The 22,059-nt window shown below is 49.7% G+C and overlaps 3 protein-coding genes across 8 annotated transcripts; 1 reads left to right on the top strand and 2 right to left on the bottom strand.

The window, feature by feature from the left end:
- Nucleotides 1–23: 23 nt before the first annotated feature.
- Nucleotides 24–3,288, bottom strand: LOC128749676 (urotensin-2-like). The gene is made up of 5 exons (XM_053849519.1): nt 3,165–3,288; nt 803–958; nt 620–736; nt 345–388; nt 24–280 (listed from the first exon to the last, which is right to left on the bottom strand). The coding sequence occupies exons 2-5, from the start codon at nt 900–902 to the stop codon at nt 167–169; spliced, it is 375 nt and encodes a 124-aa protein (XP_053705494.1). The 5' UTR covers nt 903–958; nt 3,165–3,288; the 3' UTR covers nt 24–166.
- On the top strand, nt 2,802–16,559 carry ccdc187 (coiled-coil domain containing 187). Of its 4 annotated transcripts, none has more exons than XM_053849482.1 (13): nt 2,802–3,064; nt 3,246–3,322; nt 9,970–10,032; nt 10,143–10,281; nt 10,340–10,430; nt 12,341–12,431; nt 12,697–13,776; nt 14,043–14,164; nt 14,229–14,300; nt 14,363–14,500; nt 14,586–14,680; nt 15,440–15,528; nt 15,600–16,559. In XM_053849482.1, the coding sequence occupies exons 2-13, from the start codon at nt 3,274–3,276 to the stop codon at nt 15,737–15,739; spliced, it is 2,169 nt and encodes a 722-aa protein (XP_053705457.1). In that variant the 5' UTR covers nt 2,802–3,064; nt 3,246–3,273; the 3' UTR covers nt 15,740–16,559. The 4 variants fall into 4 exon arrangements, with proteins under 4 accessions (XP_053705457.1, XP_053705458.1, XP_053705459.1 ...); XM_053849483.1 differs by having other exon boundaries at nt 2,803–3,064; nt 14,046–14,164; XM_053849484.1 differs by lacking the exon at nt 12,697–13,776 and having other exon boundaries at nt 2,825–3,064; nt 15,600–16,538.
- Nucleotides 14,735–21,957, bottom strand: tnfrsf9a (tumor necrosis factor receptor superfamily, member 9a). Of its 3 annotated transcripts, none has more exons than XM_053849504.1 (8): nt 21,810–21,957; nt 19,962–20,040; nt 18,397–18,516; nt 18,197–18,331; nt 18,063–18,135; nt 17,896–17,987; nt 17,378–17,545; nt 14,735–17,109 (listed from the first exon to the last, which is right to left on the bottom strand). In XM_053849504.1, exons 1-8 carry the CDS (start codon nt 21,933–21,935, stop codon nt 17,015–17,017), a joined length of 888 nt encoding a protein of 295 aa, XP_053705479.1. In that variant the 5' UTR covers nt 21,936–21,957; the 3' UTR covers nt 14,735–17,014. The 3 variants fall into 3 exon arrangements, with proteins under 3 accessions (XP_053705479.1, XP_053705481.1, XP_053705480.1); XM_053849506.1 differs by having other exon boundaries at nt 19,962–20,174; nt 21,805–21,905; XM_053849505.1 differs by lacking the exon at nt 21,810–21,957 and adding an exon at nt 21,128–21,325 and having other exon boundaries at nt 19,962–20,174.
- Nucleotides 21,958–22,059: the final 102 nt, after the last annotated feature.

The raw sequence follows: 22,059 nt of genomic DNA, 5'->3' as shown, positions 1-22,059 counted from the left end.
CATGCAGTTTACTGTGGGTAGAGTTTATTTGGAGTTCTGCACAGTCTAACATCTCAAAATACAAACCACACGCGGATCAACAAGTTAAAGGCTGCTCAGAGGGAGAGAAGGTGTCCATGAATTCTGACGGGTGCAAGTTTGGTGATGATCTATTTGTCTGAGTCTTTCAGACACAGTACTTCCAGAAACACTCAGAATCCCCGCCTCGCTTCCTGAACTGCTTGTGGATGCCCAGCAGACGACTGAAGGGCTTTAGAAGGCTTTGTTTCTCCAGCAGGACCTGGCGGAGAGAGCGGTAAACAGGTGTTTGATGTCTCCAGACGTTTGCCGTGTAGAAAACTCACCTCTGAATTCATCCCCCTCGAAAGCAGGGCTGGATTTCTGAAACCTGCGAGGGAGTAACGATCACTTCATTAAGAGCCAAAAGTGTAAGTTTAAAAAAAAAAAAAAAGCTCCAGAGTCTGTCTCCATCCTCGTGATATTTCCTCGAGAAATCGCTGTGTTGCGAAACCTACATTTGCAGTTAAGTTGCGAGTTCTGTCTGACTTGAGCAGCGATATTTCCAACCTCCCTCTGTCTCTCTTGACTTCAACTTCCACTTCACAAAGAGGCATCTCACCGTCTCTACTGATGTCCACAGGTGATGAGTACCTAAGAGCAGCGCCGTCTGAGGAAGGGAAGGAGCGGTCAGACAGGGTCAGGTCAACCATAGGTCTGCGTCCCGGCTCCTCTGCCACTGACACCGAGGACGACAACAGTCAACAGAAGCTGAAAAGACTTTGAAGTCTAATATACAACTCACCCAGTTCGGGGTAGGACATCTCTGCAGATTCTGTGATGGGGTGCGCCAGCAAAGGACCCGAGGCCACGAGTATCAGGGCCCAGCACAGCTTCCACTTCATTCCACTGTTGATGTCTGGCCTCGGTGCACAGGGTTTTCAGCGGGGACTGGTGGGAGCTGTTGAGACTCCAACTGGGTTATATACTTCCCCCCTCCAGCATGCCAGCCACTCATAAACGCAGCATCCAGCTGACTCTCCAGGGCCACGGCCACGATATCGCTCGCGATAAATCAGCAGGCCGCTCGGGCTGAAATATGGGGGCGATAAAAGGGCAAGTGTCGTGGCCTGCGCTTCAAGGTGAGAGTCATGTTTTACCAGCTCATCGGCCTGATTGACTGTTTTTACTGACTTAGTAAATGGAGTGTCGCAGATGTCACCAGCAGCAGGAGGAGCAGGTGGAGGGACAAATGGTCAATGTTTTTTTACGCCGCCGCTTCATTTACCTGCCGGGCCATTTGAATCATGGCGGCAGCAAACACACACGGAGGAAACACGCAGCTCCATAGAGGACTCGCCATAAAACCGCGAGGAGGTGTGGAGGAAATGATAACATTTCCAAGGCCTCCCAGCCCATAAGCCGCCTGACATTTTCAGCCAATTGAGGAGATGGTACGGGCCACTGAATCAGATTGATTCACCGCAGTTGTCCTCTTGAGATGGCTGCTCTTAGTCATGCAGTTAAAGTCCTGTTCATGGTAACAAGCTTGCCGAGGCAGGAAGTTTGGCTGACGGTGACGTCAGCGTGCATGATAATGAGGGGCTCTTCAACAACGCTGACATTTAATTTTCCGCTCCAAAAGGTCCAGAAAGTCTATTCGGTGGTACACTATAGTATGAAAAAGCTATTAAGATTTATATTCTCCATTAGTCGACAGCCCGATTGGAGACCTAGTTTAGGTTCCAAAATAAATTTGCCCTCACATGCGAGTGTATCCTGGCGCTGGTAATGTGACAGCTTCATTTGTGGCTTTTTCCATCGTGATCTGCAGACTTGTAATGGCTTTATTCGCCAGAACATGCTCGTATTCCAAACGCTTCTTGTATTAATGTCGAAAACGCCTCGAGGCAAAATGTGATATCCATTCACAGGGGACCTGGACGTCTATTCAAATAGCTTTTATATACATGCAGTGATACATTACCACACGAGTGGTGGCGAGTGGTTCAACAAATAGCATTAAGAAGGGTATTATATGAGACTATTTAGAATCTGTGTCACTCATCCTCACTGGCAAAAACATGATAGTATGCTGATATAGCAGAGAGAACACGCTGGTACTTCTCCTTTATACATATTCGGAGTGCTTCTCTGTCAGTAGTTACTAGCATAACGTACAATCATATAAGTCATATAAGTCAGTTGGTAGCACTTTAGATGAACTTATTTGTGGGGGTGTTTTCACATTTCTACCTCATCTAGTTGATCCTGTGACGGAGGTTTGCCACTGAAAATATCCGCCCTCGTGCCACGAGCGGATGGCGATCATAGCCGACGACTGCAGAACCTGTCCTGCGAGTGTGACTCCCTGTGAGTCCTTGTGTGAGGAGCTATGTGGCCCAGCAGGTTTGTGACCTGTTGATGGACCTCGGACCTGTGGCCAGCAGAGGGCGCCAGCACGTTTGGAAAGACTTGTTGGTTTCTTAAAAAGCCCTTATAGGTGCAGGCAATACTCTGACTGATCGGAAAGGTATTTGCGGCAATGAGAAAATATAATCGAGCAGATTTACCTGCTGAAAGACTTGTTGAAATTGTCAAGTTGGCGAGTTGTTGCTGCATTTACTGGCTGTTGGAGACCCTGCATTTACAGTAGGTGCGCTTGATATTTCTCGTGAAATTTCTAATGAAAGATTTGTTGCAAAACAGAAACGTACATGTTGTTTTTGTTGAGTGTCACTGGACAATACATTATTCCACAGTCTTGCATTAAACCAATCTGAGTTTCTACTTCACAACAATTGTCTACGACTCTACCCGTGAGTCCGTGAAGGCAGCACCGGACGCGGGGCGGAGAGGAAGAAGAAGAAGAAGTGCAGCTCACAGTTGCTCCACACCGGAATCTAATTACCGGGCTGCTAGTTTTTCCTTCGCGCGCGGACACTTGTTTGCGTTTCTTTTCTACAAAAGTGGGTCGTTGTACTCGTGCACACGCTTCCCGGTTGAGAGACGCGGAGCGGGTGGACTTGGCTGTCATTGCCGACTTGTTGACTCGCACGGAGCTCAGGTGAGGACTCGAGGGAACACTCGGACCTTTGTAGTCCAACTGCACCGCAGACGGACCGGACCGTGACGAGCCTCTTCGGTGTTCCGGAGAGCTCGCTCACCAGCGGGCACTGACGTTCCATGGCCGAGTTGTGTTGTGTCAGTGTAGGGTGACACATGTTGACTTGTCTCCGTGTCTCCAGGGGAGAGAGCAATGGTGACGGTGCTGTGATGGCAGAGGTGGAGGTAGACCAGTCCAGCCTTCCCAGAGTGCAGGAAGGTGAGACGCACGCACACAGAATCACACTCCCCTTTATAACTGCAGTCATGTCTTTGTAAGTGTGTGGGGTAAGTCATTGCTTTTGTGCCTTTTTTTCCATGGTAAACGTCAGGTTTTGGCTATGGAATAACAGTGAAAGTGAAAAAAGTCAACAAAACAAAACTTTGTAGAAACTCTAAATGACTTGAGTGACCAAACAGCTGGGTTTCAGCTCCTTTTCAGTCCTGTTCAGTCCTGTTCCGTTTTATTGTTCAGTGTTATTGCCAGTTTTACACCTGGAATTGACTGTAACATTGCTGAATTTGAAGATGGTGAAGCATAAAAACACTGAGGAAGACATAACGGAACGTTGCACTTTATAATGTGACAACACTGTGCAACTTCAAATTGTCAGTGAACTTCTCTATCATGGACGTACAAACAGGTCACCAAGCCACTTGGTCACTTCCACCAACAGTGAGACTCACTGGATCAGGTCCGTTCAACAGTGTGTCTGAAACTGATTCTTAAACTTTTTTATTCACCTTTTTCATCATATTTGGGTGTTATTTATTGCTATGACGGCTCAGGTCCCCTGAAACAAAAATATTTAAAGCCAGCACAGTCAGTAGATGTATATATGTTCTTCGACTATTTGCTTATTTTTTATAACCTGGGATGCATAGGTACCAGTCTATTTTTAGATTAAGGCTGAGGTCCAAATTATTTTTTACTCCGCTGTCGACTCGGTAGAAGTGCAAGCTCCTCCGTGGGATCAAATCCCTGACTGATCAAGTTTTTTTTATATCCTCAGTGTAAAACACTTTATCATGAACCGATGCCAGTTGTAAGTGGAGCTGAGCAGCAGGTGTGAGGCAGTAGCTCACTGAGACAAACAGAGGTGCAACAATCGGAAGGCATGGGTTCAATACCCAGCGTTGGCTGTGTAGTTTTGCAGCTCGTGTGGTCTAATGTGAAAGGTAAATGCGTCCGGAGCACTGACCCAGCAGTGTCAGTGATGTAGTGCAGCGGTGGATCGTCTGCGTCGGCACCAGATGATGCCCCGCTCACCTTGGTTCGAATCCTGGCTCCAACAAGTGCGTCTTCTTCTCTTATGCAGAAGTTTCACATTGAATGTTTGCTGCTCAGTTAAGTTATTATTTCTGTTTGTTAGGCCAGTGAGTGTAAAATGAATCATTGACAGATGGGAGCAGTCAAATGACACAGCCAGATTTAGCTTTGAATCCACATGGTTGAGGCACACACCAGCTGCACCGCTGCTCGTCCAGCCATTGGCTCACACCTGTCGTACAGCTCCAGGAAGACCAAGCCATGGTGCAGCTCCTCGGTTTCTGTGTGTGTTTCATGGGTCTGGATGACCGGACCCTACTTCAAGGCTTCCATACTCCAATATACCGCCTGGTTCCTGTTTTAGCGCGACAGCTCAAAATAGTTTGGCGTGACTCAATGGTCAACTCAGTATTTCTCATGTCAGCACTAATGAAAGGCGCAGAAGTTATGGCTCTCTCTGAAGGGATTTCAGACGCGGTGCACCAACCGACCTGCTCATCGATGTGAGTCAGGTTTGCTGAGCAGTTTGTTGTGATGGTGTCTCCCTGGTGGCTGGCTGCTTTCACCCCATGCCCTGTCTAGCGTCAAGCTTCTTCTCTGGCTGCCTCCTTATCAGTTCCTGTTTTGTCTTTGCTACTGCTCCTAATATAGAGCGCTCTTCTGACGGAATGCAGCGCTCCAAAGGAATTTCCCCCACGCACCCCTTCAGCTCGTGCTTTCACTCGTCCAAAGTGGCTCCAGAGTTGAGGCTTGTCTTCCTTCAGCTGAACATGTTTGCCACCTTTTTGTCAGGCTGGACCAGAGCAGGTTTCAGGACAGTTATTCCAGCAGTGGAGGGAGGGGGGCGTGTGGGAGGTTGGTGCGGGACTTTTGGCCAAAAATAGAAGCCATGTCATTTTCTCCTTTCGCCACTTTCTTTGTTTGCCACAGCTAAAAGGAAAGCGAAATGAGGTGGATGTTCCGGCGCCGACACAGTTGTGTTGGAGTTGTCCTCCCATATGAAGACAGGAGGAAATGAAATCTTAAATGGGCCCAGGTTTCTTCAGAGTTTGAAGACCAGGCTGGTCTAAGACTCGCTCATGTTATCGCAAGCTGTCAAGCGAGACTCCCTGCAAACCAGTTTAGCAGTCGGAACCACCCTCCAGTGAAAACAGTGCTTGGGAAAACAAGTTAAGCAGCCGAGCGCACACGAAGGTCGTGCTGCTGTGCTGTCGTGGAGCGCCCCTGGCAGATGCCTCTCATGGTAAATACAAAACTGACATTCGCCTTGACGTGCTTCAAGTGTGGCCACACCCAGTTTGAATGCACTGCTTTTCGCCGGTCACTTGTAGCTCACCAAGCTGAGTGTCTCCATTACACCCTGGTGGACAGAGTTCAGTTCCCACTCTTTCCTGTTTTTTTCTATGGTTTAGCCTCTGTTGGCTCATAGCTCACTGAAATAAACCGCCTGCCTGCATTAGAAAGGTCCTCATCAGGGTGGCACTTCTACTAATGTAAACATAAACGCAGCATCTTGCTCCAGTGACTTCACTTAATGTCTGTCATTGGACGTGTCGACTTACAGGAGGACAGATGCCTCTCATCAGCTCCTGTGGCTGCTTAGCTCCGTGGGTTAAATGGCTGGTGCACTGGTTGCTACGGCTTGTCTTATGGTGGTTCGACTCCCTCCCAAGACTGTCTTCTTTACTGCGCTATTTTAATGAAGAAACGCACCAAAGCTCTGGTCTTGTTTGACTGGTGAAGATGGTTTGATGTTTGAGTGGTGGTGAGGAACATGTGGAGGTCACTCATCTACCACATGTTGACTCTTGTTCGACTAGATGTGGAGCTGAACCTCCAGACTTTTTAAACTTTTGGATTATTCCACGTCAGCTGACGTCTCGACTCACTGCTGAGCACTAGATACATGCTGATCTGATGGACCCACTCCAGCCTTCATGGTCGAGTGGTTAGAGCACAAGTTCCTTTTTTTAAGTTTGGGGTAACCTCTTGTGACACGGGTTCAAATCCCACTGGTCAACGACCTTTGTCTTGCTCTTCACACAGCTTGACTCTTAGTTGATGTTGACTTGATACGGAGAAGAAGCTGTTCTGATTCTTCATTGTGAGCCAAGTGACAGGTGAAAACTAAACGCATGCAAATCTAGTCCTGAAGCTTCAGCCTTCGTGGTCGAGTGGTTCGAGCACAGGATCTTTTATTTTTTTTTTTGAAGTGTGGAGCGACCTCTTGTGTCTGGGGTTCAAGCCCTGCCCTCCCTTCTTCATGTCAGTTGTGTGTTTTCACTTTGACTGCAGGTGTTTTGCCAGCAGTTCTCTGTCTTCCAGTAGCTCAGTTGGATGAGCCGCTTCGTGAGGAATGGGAGACCTGGGTTCGAATCCCTCCTCAGCTAATCATCTTTTACTAAGGCATTGAGTTGTTGAGACAGAAAACTGGACAAAATCCCGTCGTCCTCCGTGGCCATATAGCTCACTGGGATAAACGCCTGCAATGCAGGGGACTGGATGTTTCTGGTTCAAATCCCAGCGAGTCCACAACACTTTTACATTGGTTTTGTCTGAATGTGCAGCGTAAAAGTGCTCAGATGAGGAGTCACCATGTGAACGGCTGTGGTCGAGTGGTTAGAGCAGATGCTCATGTTGCGTGAAACCTCCGGTCCCTGAATAAGAGAGAGTTCAAATCCCACTCTTCCACCTATGGGAACATAAACTTGAAATCATGATGATGTGTTAAACAAGTTGCGTGAAGTCTCCGCTCTCAGTGTGGTGTGATGGTGTCGGCAAAAAATACAAAGATGGCGTCTGAATACAGTGAAGGCGGGGCTTGAATGGAGCAGAGGTGTGGTCAGAGCCAGAGGAGAAAAAAAAGAAGAAATCAAAAAAGTCTTTTTTATGTGTATTTTGAGCGATTTTCTTAAAAAAATGAAATAACACCTTTTTTTTTCCTCTCTGTCTTTCACTCCACCTCAGTCCTTCTGTACTTCGCTCCGAGACTTCACGCACCCGACACCACCAACGCAACACCGGCCGACCAACCACCATCTTTCGTGTTCATGTTCCCGAGTGGGATTCGAACTCACGCACAAACGGAAGTTTTCACACTTGAGCAGGGACTTTTGCTCTAACCACTCGACCACAGCCGTTCACACTATGTCTCTTGGTCTGGACACTTTTATGTTGGCGTTTCACACTGATGTGATAAAAAGTTCCTACGCTGGGAAGTGAACCAGCAACCTGTCGCATGCAACACAGGCGCACATCCCAGTGAGCTATGCAGCTACACAGGAGAAGTTTTCGTTTCTAATATTTATCCCAGTTATTTTAATAAGTCAGCAGAAAACAGGAGTCGTATTATCCACCAGTGGGACTCGAACCAGGAACCACACCTGCATGCAACTCAGGTGCAGATCCCAGTGAGCTATACGACCACACAGGTGACATTTTCGTTTCTAATATTTATCCCAGTTATTTTAATAAGTCAGCAGAAAATAGGAGTCGTATTATCCACCAGTGGGACTCGAACCAGGAACCACACCTGCATGCAACTCAGGTGCAGATCCCAGTGAGCTATACGACCACACAGGTGACATTTTCGTTTCTAATATTTATCCCAGTTGTTTTAATAAGTCAGCAGAAAATAGGAGTCGTATTATCCACCAGTGGGACTCGAACCAGGAACCACACCTGCATGCAACTCAGGTGCAGATCCCAGTGAGCTGTACGACCACACAGGCGACATTTTCGTTTCTAATACTTGGCCAGATCATTGTTATCAGTCAGTTCTAAATCTCAAAAACTTCCACGTTGAACCTGAATAACCCATCGCAGCATAAGGGAGTGAGGGCAGATGCCAGCGAGCTAATCAACTTAAATCCTTGCTCAACAGACTCGCAGGTTGCAGATCCATTTAGTCTTCAGCCTCTTAAGCCCTGCAACAGGTGCAGGCGGCCTTGCTGTCTGACCGGCTTCTAAGCGGGTCGTTGCTGGTGTAAACAGACTCTCTGGGCTGACTTCAGGATATTGGAAGATTTATTTGAACTTTGACCCTCCTTGTTCTCTCCCGAATGCTGCGTCTCTGCAGGCGCTGGTCCCAGCCCTTTGTCCATATTGGGACAAACAGTTCCATCCACCTAGAAGAAGAATCCTCCAAATATTGGAGGTAAACATGAGCAGGGTTTTGAGGTTGTTGAAGTGGGCCACATGTGTTCACAGATCTATCTGTCAGATGTTTCAGCAAGACCAAGAAGGGTGGTGTGCTGTCACATGCAGGATCATGTGGAGGCGTTCCTCTGTCCTGGGAGCTCCTCCTCATGCAGGTGCAGCTGCTGTGAATGTCATGCTGTGAATGGAGTCTGGAGGCGAGGACAGGGATGAGAGTTGACTGCAGGAAGGGTTAACTGGGAGCCGCTGCTCCAACAATGTTGATCACTGGTTTGAGGACGCTAAAGCTGAATCAATTGAATGACCCAAATATGCAATGACATGGCAAATGGAGGAACAGAGGGAGCTGTTTGGAACTGACTGGCCCCAAAACCTGCGGAGAGGAGAAGAGAGAGAAAAGATGAGCAGGATGTGGGGTTGTGCTGAGAGCATGCTTGAACTGGAGGAAGAGTCCAATCCTGAACCTGCGACTCTAGTTATGGGAGCTGTTGCCGTGCAGTTTGGGAGGTGGACACTATAGTTGTGGGTGTGGTTTGATCAGTTTGGTGAGGTGGTGAGGCCGTGTCTCTGCTGCTGTGAAGGGAGGCGGACTGACTGAACAGGCTGTCAGTGTGAGAAGGTCTCTGCTGCAGACGGGAGGCCGAGGGATTAGTGGCAGGACAGGTGTTTTTAATTGTGGCGGTGCGGCTCAGACAGAAGCTTCTCTGTCACCTGTCTGTGTGTGTGTGTGTGGAGGGCCATGTGACGAGCGCACCCTCGCTCTGGTCAGAATGAGCTGTCGGAGGAAATGGAGAAAACATCTGGAGTTTCTGTCCGTGTGTATTTCCTCTCCGCTCACTCAGCCAGCGCGGCACACAAACAGCTACCGAGGCTCATTAGCAGACATCAGGATTTATTGGAAGATAAAAAACACTCAACCCTGTTTTTACTGCTTCACGGCCGCGGTGAAAAACGTCCTTCCAACCGCCAGGAAGATTTGTTTGTTTTCCTGCTTCGTGGCAGCTGCCGTCCTGGGAGGAAGCGCTTGACCAGAATGTGGAAAAGAGCGAGGCTCAGTCTCAAACACGGTCTGGCAGATGGTGCAACCTGAGACCCGAAGAGTGTTCCCCGGTACGGCTTGTTGGTGCCCCAGAAGGTCATGTGACCCTGTGGCTGCAAACGTCTGGCCAATGAAAGTGTATATTCTCATTAAAAAATGGGATTTAAAGCAATAAAATTCCTGTTTCATCAATGTCATTAGCACAGTGTCTGCTGTAGAACTACTTGTGATTATTATGAAAGTTACTTTAACCATTTGAATCATATTTACAATGTTAAAATTCATTCAAGTCTTTATTTAACAAACACTTCCTGTAGCTTTAACCATTTCCTGTTCAAAAGTCAACATTGACGTTCTTAGTTAAACGGATGCTGACTGAGCCGCTGGTCTCTGGTTTCAGTGTGTCAGAACTTTGCTGTTCTGGAGGACGGTGTCCTGGCCCACAGTCTGCAGGAGCAGGAGAGTAAGTCACAGCAGTGTGGAGATCCTCGTCCTCTGATGTGTTTGGATCAGTCCTCATCACGCCTTTACAAACAAACCTAAACAATGGAATTGTTCTTCCCCCGGTCACAGTCGAGCAGTACTACACCACCAACGTCCAGAAGAGCCAGCTGGTGCAGAATGACATCCGTGTAGCCAAGGAGCTGCAGGACGAGGAGGAGAGGAGGCGAGCGGCGCAGAGGGCGCTGCTGCGACAGACCTCCAGACAGATGTGAGTCACTGCTGCGGCCCAGTCAAACACACGACGGCATTGTTGCGCTCATCTGCAGAGAGGAGCAGGACTTCCAGTACGCCCGAGTCATTCAGGAGGAGATCCAGCAGCGAGCGGAGGAGGCCCGCAGGAGAGAGCGCCACGATGAGGTTCGTTGCTTCCCATGATGACGGTGAGGCAGCGGAGGTCTGCATGTGTGATGACCACTTCATCCTCTGGCTGTGAGCAGCAGCCAGGACCAGTCAGTTCATTTTTGAATGAAGCCGCTGTCTGTGAAGTGCTGCTCTGGGCTTCTCCTGCAGAGAACTAAAAACGTCAGCAGTCGAGTAACATCAGCTGTCCACCTGGAGGACAGTTGGAGACGTTGGTGATCCACTGAAGACCACGAACCGTCAACCCTTCTGCTGCTATTGATGTTGGGCGGTGGTCAGTATCGGTCTGGAGAGGGCAGCAAAGCAAGTGGTCATAATGTCGACCATTGTGTTGCTCAGTAGGTCGAACCTAGTAAAGAACCGTCTGAGCGGCCAATAAGCTGCTTTGGTCTCAGGGCTGCTGCGTGATATTTTCCGCCGCCTGTAGTTTCCTCCTCCGCCGTCTGTAGTGTCCTCCTCCACCGCCTGTAGTTTCCTCCTCTGCCGCCTGTAGTTTCCTCCTCAGTCACCTGTAGTGTCCTCCTCCACCGCCTGTAGTTTCCTCCTCCTCCGCCTGTAGTTTCCTCCTCTGCCGCCTGTAGTTTCCTCCTCCACTGCCTGTAGTGTCCTCCTCCGCCGTCTGTAGTGTCTTCCTCCACCGTCTGTAGTGTCCTCCTCCACTGCCTGTAGTTTCCTCCTCTGCCGCCTGTAGTTTCCTCCTCCACTGCCTGTAGTGTCTTCCTCCGCCGTCTGTAGTGTCTTCCTCCACCGTCTGTAGTGTCCTCCTCCACTGCCTGTAGTTTCCTCCTCTGCCGCCTGTAGTTTCCTCCTCCACTGCCTGTAGTGTCCTCCTCTGCCGTCTGTAGTGTCCTCCTCCGTCGTCTGTAGTTTCCTCCTCTGTGGCTGCTGCTGATCCAAGAGTTCCTTGTTCTCACTCTGCAGCTGACAGAGACTGGACTTCAGTCGTCATCATTAGAGCAGTTTCCTGTGCAGGTCTGTCGACACGTGTCGCTTCCTGCGGTGTCACAGGTCCTGAACGTTCTTGTTGATCTCACCATTGGAATTGGAATTGGCTCCCCGGCCCGGCCTGACATGGCAGGCAGCTCATGTCTGCTGATGCCAGCAAAGCTCACACGCACGCACGCGCGCGCGCCTGAGTTGACTGTTGTTTATTGTTGACATGTGTTGCCTGCACCAGCGCAGTCTCATAGCTGTGCCTGAGGACGTAGTCACTGGTTTGCAGACGGAATTTTGAAACTTTACACATGACTCTTTCTAGTTTTGCATTGATCGTTTGTCAACGAGACACGTCCAAAACATGCGAAAGTGTCTCAGTGAAACGGTGAGCGGTTCCATTTAGGTGGGGTTCTCGAGGTTTGTGTGGATTTTCAAAACACACAAGCCAACTTGGCTTTGGAAAACACAACATGCAGTCGAGACAAAGCGGGGATTTACCAATGTTTTGAAGGTTTTCTTCTTCGTCCTTCGCTGCCGCCGGTTGTCTGTTGACGGGAGTAACTTGTCTCTGCTGCCACCTGCTGAGCGATTGCGCTCACTGCCTTTCGGTTTCACCTGGTTTTCTGAGCAATGGTGCCGTCTGCTGGTGAAACTCTGTCACTGCATGGCTGTCGTTTTCAGCCGACTGGGACGTTCGGATCCCTGACTCGGGTTGTTGCCAGGGGGAGCGGTTCAGATGCGTGACACAGTTGAATAAAAGCAGAGAGATGACAGCTGAGATACCTTTTGTGACATTTTTGAGTGTCACGAAAGAGATGGGCCTCAGTGGAAGACAGCAGTTTAGGTTTGTGCGGTGCAGTTTTTTTGTGGTTCCATGTTTCAGTGTGATTGGAATCCTAGCTCCAGGGTTCGTGTGCAGGCGTGTGTTGTGGTGAGCCAAACAAGTCCTCAGTATTCTTGTCTCTTCTCAGGAAATAGCAAAACGCCTGCAGGAGGAGGAAGAGGAGCTGGTGAGCAGCGACGGCAGCGGCGGCGGCGGCGGGCCGCAGGACCACGCCAGAGGTGCGCCTCTCTCTCGACACGCCTCACTTGTCATCCAGCTTCAGGCTTGAAGTACACACGTACAACACTTTTTCACAGTTGGCAAAAGCACATGGCCTGAGTTTGGAAGGGTCACACTTTATTATGTGGAGATTAGATGGCGTTATATTTCCAGGGTTCGCCCTCAAAAGATGAGGTGGCAGCAGTCTGTTCCCTTCACTCGCTTGTCGTGAACCATCCTAACCGCCACCCTGGCTTTTGTTTGCATGGCCGGCTCTCCCAAAAGGCGGCGTCAGTGGTTCGGCGTCGCGCGCGCCACACCGGCGCATTGACGTTGATCCAGTAGAGCACTTCTCGCCTTCGGCCACTAGGTGGCAGTGTTCGTCCGCTCCCAGCCGCTCACACTTGGACAGACCCCGGACTGTCCCGGCACAGAAAAACCCCACTTCACGGTCGAATGAAGGTCACGTTCATCCCATTAGGCAAATCAGCAGTGAATTCCGCGAGTCTTTGAGCTCAGATTCAGAGGATTTGGACGCAGTTCTTCTCTCGGAACTCATCTCTCTTGGGTCCCAAAGACTGAGACAAAGGCAACACAGTGCACGGCGGCGACGAGCGTCTTCGTACCACTCCCCAGAGCGGGACTACAGAAGCCTCTGCACTTTCAGTGACCTCAGTGAGGAGCCAGGAGGTCAGCAGGAGAGCAGGCGGGAGGACAGGCGCTGCGGGGCAGATGAGAGGATCAACGGCAGACGCAGGAGCAGCAGAGACCTGGCCAGGACCTGGTCCTGCCGGGACAATCCCGACAAGCATGTCCACTTCCAGGAGAGCACCAGCAGCGACAGGCGCGAGGATGAAAGCAGACAGGTGTGGATGATGTTGGGCCACGTCCTGAGGGAGCGAGGCGTCCCTGTGAAGCTGGGAGGCAGCGGGGCTCCTCTGAAGATAGAACGTTCAAGACGGGACAGTCAGGACTTTCAGGGTAGCCAGGTCTCATACGGCGAGCCCCAACCTCAGAGGGTTTTCCAGAGAGCCGCCACCGCCCGGCACAGTTTCCATGGAGATCCCAGGGAGAGGAGGAGGAAGCTGCTCCTGGAGAGCAGCAGGGCAGATCAAAGGGAGGAAAGAATCAGGAGCGTGGAGCCTCTGAGGACGGAGTATGAGAGGGAGCCCTCAGTCAGGGAGAGACAAGGCAGCAGGAGCTGGAGAGGACAGAGGCTGAGTGACCGCAGGCCCCAGACCACCGAAGGGGAGCCGGACCACAGAGCCCACACGTTCAGTCGCACAGCTCCTCATCGCAGCCACAGTGTGAGAAGTGGGAGCAGCAGCAGCAGCAGTGGGAGGAGGCCCTGGGTCATGGCAGCAGGTAGAGTTCCAGAGGACTTCTGATGGCTCTCTCCATCACATCTGGATGAAATTTGGCTCTGCTGGTGTTTCTGGGTCTCTGAACTCAAGTTGGTCCCCCTTGTTTCATCTCAGTAGTTTGTTTCCCTCAAGACTTCTTCTGGAAACACCTGACCTTCTCCATCCTCAACTCTTGGTGTGACATAGTTCTTCTGTGGCTTCTCCTTTGCCTGCGTGTTCTTTGGCAACACTGCTGCTTCTGCACCTTCACCTGCGTTTCATCCTCAGCAGCGTCTCTCGGAGCAGAGCCAGGCCGCACCAACCTGGACCTGGGAGAACTGCAGCAGGTCCTGCAGGATGAAGAGCTGGCCCGCCAGCTGCAGGAGGAGGAGGAGCGGGAGCTGAGGAGGGTGAGAAGACCATGACAGGCAGGAGAGCAGACGCTCAGGTGTCTAACATGGAGCCTCTTCTCAGAACTCACATCCGCCTACTCCGAGGTCGTTCCCGGTTGGAGACTTCCGACTGGCCCAAGTGGCTCAGGATGAGGTGCCGATTGTTTGATCTTTTGGGAGTAGAGTCGTCACTCACACCTCCATGTTCTGCCTCAGGAAATTGCGCGATTCATGCAAAAGCAGGAAATCAAGTCCAAGAGAGGATTGCGTGAGCTGGATGGACCAGGATCATGGAGGGAGCACCGGGCGATGATGAGTCACCAGGACAGAGCAGTCATCGCACCGTCACAGAGCGTAAGCAACTCGCTGGTTTCTCCCCGTCTTTGCTTTGTGTGGTCTGAGAATCCAGCGTCTTCCCCTGGCTGTCTTGTCCCTTCAGGCCCGAGCAGAGAGGCGCGACTCAGAGGGTCCATCGTCCCCCACTGAGGGCTGCTCCCTGGACCAGCTCCCGCCCACTCCCACCTCCACAGTCACGTAAGTGGACCATCGTGCTGCCATTCATGCAAGCAAACCAATGAGAGTGTTGATTTCAATCTCCTTTAATACATACACTGTAATTACATGAGACATTTGCACAACTTGCATCTCTGTGCGTGTTACAACATGCGTCTGATACACTGCACACAGTGCAGGCAACAACATTTCACGGAGCGAAGAACGGTTCAGTCCCATACTCCAACTTTTCCCAAACAGTGGTGATGTAGGTGTGTGTGTGTGTGTCCTGTTAGATCACATGATGTCACTACAAAATCATGTGGAAGAATGGCACTTGAATTCAGAGAAATGTAGCAGTTTAGAGATCAACTGTCGCAGTGCATAGTGGGACTCGGCTCTTTGATAGTAGCACTTGTGAAGTACTGTGGGCTTGGATTCCCTCAGTCGATGGCCTGGTCGGACGAGAACAAACACAAGCCAACAGTTCCATGTTGCAGCACACCTCAGAGCGGGGAAGCAAAGTGACCAGTGACGCGTGATGAAACCAGTTTGACCTTTCTTTTATCTTGAAGAGATCAAGGCATTTGACTAGGCAGAGATTACGCAGAGTGAAAACAGCTATCTAATTTGGCTGATCCACTTTTGGAAGGAAATTCCCTGCCACGTAAGTGATGAGACCAACATTCAACTTTCAAGTGTTAAAGTGGACCTCACCAGCGTTTACTGGAAGGTTGAAGGCGCTGCTGTCAAAACACTGTTACTGGTCTGAGCAGTCAGCGCTGCCCCTTCTGTTTCCAGGCCGTCGCAGCCGATCCGAAATATCGCAGAAGAGCTCGACCCCACTTTCCAGGCGAGGAGGCGAAGCACAGACAGAACGGAAGAAACGGGTAACATGAGCGCCACTTCACCAGTCTGGCAGCAAGTGTGAGCCACGCTGACCCCGCCCTCTCTGATCCAGGGACCACCTGCTGCTCACCTCCCATGGCTCACACCGACTTCCTGCACGAGCCCACCTTCATCCCGCCCACCAAGAGACAAGCAGACCAAGCAGGACGCAGCAAGCCCAAAGAAAAAAGGGAGAATTGCAAGCAGCAGTAACTGACAGAAACTAAACCTGAGGCTGACTTGCTCAGGCGGCCATAGTGGATTTCTCACTTGGGAACTCTGAGACAGTTCTCCACCTGCTTCACCTTCTAGCACCGTAGGTGGTTCACGTGAGAAGATCTCCTGCAGCTGATTATCAGAAGCACCACACCTTCATACCTGTTAGGTGGCGTGTTCTCACAACCGTAGCTTCCTTCCAGGCAACACTAAACACAGCGGTGACCCTTGGACCACATGACGTCAGTATCGACACAAAGGAGAGAAACTGGAACATGTCAGCAAGGCCAATAGAAAGGTTAGCGATCGCGTGGGGCTTCACACACACATGAGTCATACATGAGTCACAGGCTACTGGCAGTGAATGAATCACTGATCTTGATCAACTGCTCCAAGCCTGATGTTTATTAAGTAAGTTCTATTTTTGATCCATCAGTCATATGATCGTATCAAGTCAAGATTGGAGTGACAGTAAGCTGCGTGTGTGTGAAACCTGGTGGCGACTGTGTCAACACAACCACATGACGTGTGTGTCATTTGTGGCGTGAAACAAGCTTGTGTGGCTGCTCAGTGTCCTGCACTCTTTCCTCACCCTTTAGCATCCACCTGCGTTACGACATGGTTGGACCACTTTGAAATGTACATTTTGAAATAAAGCACGTTTTTTAAAGACGTCTCGACACATTAAAGCTGACTGTCTCGAAGTGGAAATGTTGGGCTGCTACAGTGGGTTTGCAAGGTGACTCAGGCAGCCACTGGAGGTTTCCATGTAGGTGGGCAGCGCGTCTACAGCGGCCCACATTTCATGAGCATAGATGGGAACCTGCGCTCAGGTTCAGCCCCCCCCTTCAGATGTGCTCTAATCTGCAGTTATCAAAGTTGAATGAGTGAAACTGCCCGTCACCTCTTCCCAAAAGGTAAAGAGTCACAGCCAGACTGCCTGACTCACGTTTGTGGGAGTGAGCTGAGTCACCAAGCACGTCTTGTTGGGACCTGCAGGAACAGTCGCAACTAAAGAAAGTGTAACGAGTGCAACCCAAACCGTTTTGGACAGGAGAGCGTGGTGCGCTGAAGAAGTCACGCGAGGTTTTTAAAGTGAAACTGGCAAAGTAAAGGGAAAGAGGAACCAGCATATTTATCAGCGCAAAACTTATCTGGACTCCCCCTGAATTCTTTCTTCTTTCTCTGTCTCCGCCAGCTGTCATCATGAATAATGGGATGTTTGGAGTTCACCGCTTCCTTCTTCCTTTTCTACTTATGGCAACAATCCCTTCACAGGATCAGCTGTTCAGTGGAGTCAGAGTTGCCTTGCTCTTGTTCGGCTTCGTGGAAACTGGATTCAGTGGCGATCAGGGTCTGCGGTCCATCTTGAGAAGAGAGAGGGGGAGAGACAAATGTAGGTCACTTGTACAAGAACAATAGGTAACCCAGGCCAAGAAAGATGAGCCGGAACATGGGCGGGTGAAAGGAAATCCTGGTGTCAGGAGGTAAGTACTGGATTCCTGGAAGGAAAGAACGGCAGCAAATCTGGACGAGGGAAGTAAATGGAGATCCAGGAGTGACGGCAGCTCAGAGGTGCTGTGCTCACTAAAAACTCAGAGAAGGCAGCAGGACGGCGAGCATCACATGACTTACCTGTGGGGGTTCTGACGATGGTCGTTTTCGTCGTCTTCAAAGTGACTCTCTTCTTTTTACGGGACATTTTCACCATGAGGATGAGGAAGATGACGACGACGATGAAGACCATCAGGGCGACACTCATGCCCAGAGCGAAGAGCGCCACCCTGTCAGACTGGTCGGACCCTGAACACAACACAGACCGGCTCAGTACAGTTGTTGATCACTTGAAATAAAAGCTGTTGTTTGACCGTGTGAGTGTGAGCAACTTCACCAGGCCTTTGCTTCCGCACAGTGGTATCAGCACAATTTAGCAGAGGTCGAAAGGACCTTCTGCGTACCATCTCTAGTAAACATTCTCACCAACCCTCCCACAGCCAAAACTCCAGGGTCAGAGGAGCATTTCAGGGTTTCAGCGTGAGAAAAGCTCAAACTAAACCATCTACAAAGAGCAGCTCAGTGAAGTCAATCCCATCTTCTGACAGGACGACTGCACAACAGCTGACAAGTTCAAACTTGGTCCTGACAGTTTTTACCTTTGGATTTTGTCTTGTGAAGAGCAGTGGTGTTACATCTGATGTCAGAGAAGGCGTCTCCTTTCCCCACCATCTCCTCAGAGTCCGGACATCTGCGAGCAGGACAGGGAGGTGGGTTGCCATGACAACAGCAGCAGCAGCAGGATGCAGGCGCAGGCTCAGCTTACCTGCTGCTCCATGGTTTACACTTCTGGTGGATCTGATCGTTGAATGTTCCGGGCGGACAGGGCCTGCACTCTCCTGCCACAGATAACCATCAGAGTCATGGTGGAACCCAGAGGACCCAGTAGCGTCACCTTACTTTCATGCGGCTCCGTGCCTCGCCCACACAGATCCACGCAGAAGGAGCAGCCAGCGTCTCCACAGGTGAGTCCTTCTTTGCAGCCACACTGTGTGTCGGATGCACGTGTGCAGGCCTTCAGCTGAACCTGGGCCCCTGAGACGACACACGGCTCTCGAACTTGACCCACTCGACTCAACATGTGCTGACAGAGTACTCACCCACACACTGTGTACACCTCTGACACCTCATGGCCCTCGGGTCCACCGAGAAGGTTCCCTCATCACATGGAGCGCACAGCACGGCAGGGTCTTCTCCACAAGCCGTCAGCAGACGGTAGCCTGAGGAACACACAGAGTCAGGGACAGGAAATCTGGTCAACAATGAGACTGACCACCTTAACAACAACCAGCCTCCTCAGTCCACCTTAAGTCAACAGTAAATCCCTGGATTTGTGAAATAGAAATTTGATCAGATCTACCTCCAACAGATTCATCACTGCCATGACAATAAAACTGTGGCAGCACTGCGGCGAGGCTCGTGGTCTGGAGAATGAAAAACCTGACAAAACTCGATACTTTTCCGTGTTGGTATTCACCAGAGAACCCACTGAAACTCGTGATGAAGCATGAGCCGCTTGACAAACCGCACACGCTGTATAATCCTGTCTCCTGTTGCCAACATGGGTCGCATGAATCATGAAAATCACAACCCATCGCCGAGTCAGTTGAAAGGTGGTATATGAAGTGCTGTCAAATCAGAAGTCTGCAGCACTGCACAGAGGTCATGAGGAGGATCTGCACTCCGCTGGAGCCAGGAAGAGTTGAAGCACTTGGAAGTCAGTCAAGTTCACACACTACTCTTAGTCAAGTCGAGACTCAGATCACAGGAGACCGAGGCTGAACACAGGACGAGCTGAGAGTCTGCGCCAAAGAAAGCATTTCCCACTTAATTATTTTGAAAAACACTTTTGCAGTAACAGAACAAACGTATGTCTGTGACTCATAGACTTCTAGACAACTTTTAGTCCTCTACACCTTCTCCCTTCATCCTCCACAGTCAGAGCCATCATCTTCATCTGCTCCTTCATCTCATCGCTGGTTTTCCCTCTGACTTGTGCTGCACTTCTAGCTCTCTCTCTCTTCTCTCTACGACTCCAAACATCACCACCCCACTGTATCCATGAGCTGCCCCTCTTCCTGAGAAACTCCCACTGAGCATCTTCAACTCGACCACTTCTACATCAGTCAATAAAAAACGAACAGAACCCGCTCAGTCCCAGAGACAGTGGTCGGTTCTTGGTCATACACAAAAGGAGAGTTCATAGTGGGACCAACAGCTTCCTTTGAAGCCAGAATCTCCCTTCAAGATGAGAGCCATCCCTCCGCATCTGGACAAGCTCCAGCTTATGTTCAGAAAAACAGTTGAAGTCATCGTCTGAGGAGGACCACACAGCAAGACTTCATGTTTGGTGCGTTGAAAATAAAACAGGTAAACATTGATACAGGTGCAGAATAATGCTTCCCTCCAGTCAGTAACCTCAACATTTCCCACATCAAAACATTCATGTGAAGTTTCCTCTGGGTTTCTGGACTCACGCAGTGAGGCCTTGGTTTGACTCAGCTCTCAAGAGTGACATCCTGACGAAATGTGAAGGAACAACAAGACAGCACATCTATCTGGACGTTTCAGTCATTGAAAGATTGTGAACAATCATTTCTGGCGTGAGAGAACTCGGTATCAATCATGAAAAGACTACCTCCGCCTGAAAGGATGAAGCGCTTACCTGGTTCACAGGTTTCGCAGCGGACCACTCTGCTTCCACAGGATGTCCACTGGGTGCAGGGTCCCTCCCCCAGAATGGCCTGGAGACAGAGCAGCAGCATGAGCGTCCTGAGAGCCGTCGGCATCCTGTCAAGCCTGGCTTCCACTGGTGATGTCAGTCAGCCCCTGCTGTGTCACTTGATCAAGCTGTCTCCACCTCTGCTGCTGCGACTCACTGAGAGATGATAACCTCATCACACGCAGTTTTCTTACCAGCAGGATGCAAAGTCCCGCCCACCAGCTGCCTTTGAATATCAACCAAATATAGACGTAAAAGAGTACAGATACAGACACAAAACTAGGTTTGTAACCACTCACTCAGATCCTGACAAATAGCAACATTTGAAAATAAGACTTGGCCTATTTATGGAGGTTTTACAACTGATATATACTTTATTCTAAAAGACAACCAGCCACATACTGGCCACAAAACAATTGTCTTCCATACATGGCATTAGGCTTGACTTTTAGAAAATGTTGTTTTACTGAACAACAGCAACAACGGTGACTCCACTGAAGACAGCCAGAGTCCAGAACCTTCTCATCTGATTCCTATAATGCTTGCTGTTTCTAAAAGTTAAAGTTATGGTGGGATTTCCACGTCATCTTTAGTCCCGCATAATCACTGATGATTACTGGCCTCGAATGTTGAGGGGGTTTCCGAAGACATGGTGAGAACAACAACTCCCCTGTGAGACTGGCATGAAATGATCAACAAGCCACAGCTGCAGACTTCACAAGAAATGCTGCTTAGTCATAGTCACTCTTCATTTAAAGCCTTTTAAAGGATGAGTAGAAATTGTAATAAAAATTAATGATTTGTACATGTTTACTCGATGCACGAAAGTTTTCATTTCATTTTAATTCACTTAGTTAAAAGTGGAATTCCTAATTCCCAATAAAGCACTCGATGTCAACGGAAGGGTTTCGCGCGTGCACACATACGTCAAGCGTTAAACATGCTAGTGGAGTCTCAACATGCTAGCGAAGTTCCAACCTGCTAGCGGAGTCCCAACCTGCTAGCGGAGTTAAGCATGCTAGCGGAGTCTCAACGTGCTAGCGGAGTCCAAACCTGCTAGCGGAGTTAAACATGCTAGCGGAGTCTCAACATGCTAGCGGAGTTCCAACCTGCTAGCGCAGTTCACTCGGCAGCCCAACTCCCAGTTGGACGGCGTGCTTTCCAGTGCACGACAAACAATAGACAGACAACATTCCAACCGTGTAGTTGAATCATTTCCGAGAATGTTGTCGACATTGTTGACAGAACAACTTGCGGAACACACGGACGGACGGCGACACCAATTAGCAGCAGGTGCGGCCCACCTCAACAAATCAGGGCGTTTCCGGTACGTACCGGAAATAGATCTTTCTATCTTTTCTTTCATTCTTTTTCAAGCAAAAATAAATAAATAAATAACAATAACTACTATTATCATAATTGTTATTATTACTACCACTACCACCAATAATAATAATAAAAATAACCATAATCATAATAACGAAGCTGGATATACATTAAGCTAATCAGCTCCGGGAACTTTGACTTGATTAAAGGCGGGGGGAATTGCTGACTAATGGTGACACGACATATCGAGCCCGGTGGTTATTAATGTCTGACATTTTGACGTCCTCAAAAATTCGCCCACAACTAACGTCATCAAATTGACCTTTGTGTGGGGTGCGTTTCCCCCGCTGACACCTTCCAAAACGTTTGATGTGATGTGTTGCTTCGTTGACAACGACAACGGCGCTCTCAATGTAAAAGAATGTTAAAAAAAGGAAGCTTGTCAATGAAGAACAATGACCTCACTTGCTTCCGGCTCGCGCACGTCGCGAGGGGCTCGGGGGGCAATGCAAAGTCTGTGGTTGGGGTCGGCCACACCGACTCGTTTCTCAGCACCAGCCCACTTGGAAAGTACGTGACGGGAAGTTCCATCACAGGTCCTCGAACGTGACATCACACCGGCTGTGCGGTAAGCACTGACGATACAGAGTCTGCTCTCTCAAGACAACGTTCCAAGCCAGTTTTGCGAATATCGCCATCGAGCGGTCATATTTAG

Source organism: Synchiropus splendidus, chromosome 18 (genome assembly GCF_027744825.2).
Source record: "Synchiropus splendidus isolate RoL2022-P1 chromosome 18, RoL_Sspl_1.0, whole genome shotgun sequence".
NCBI lineage: Eukaryota > Metazoa > Chordata > Actinopteri > Syngnathiformes > Callionymidae > Synchiropus > Synchiropus splendidus.
The sequence above is the reverse complement of the archived record's forward strand: the minus strand, read 5'-3'. Positions and strand labels throughout refer to the sequence as shown.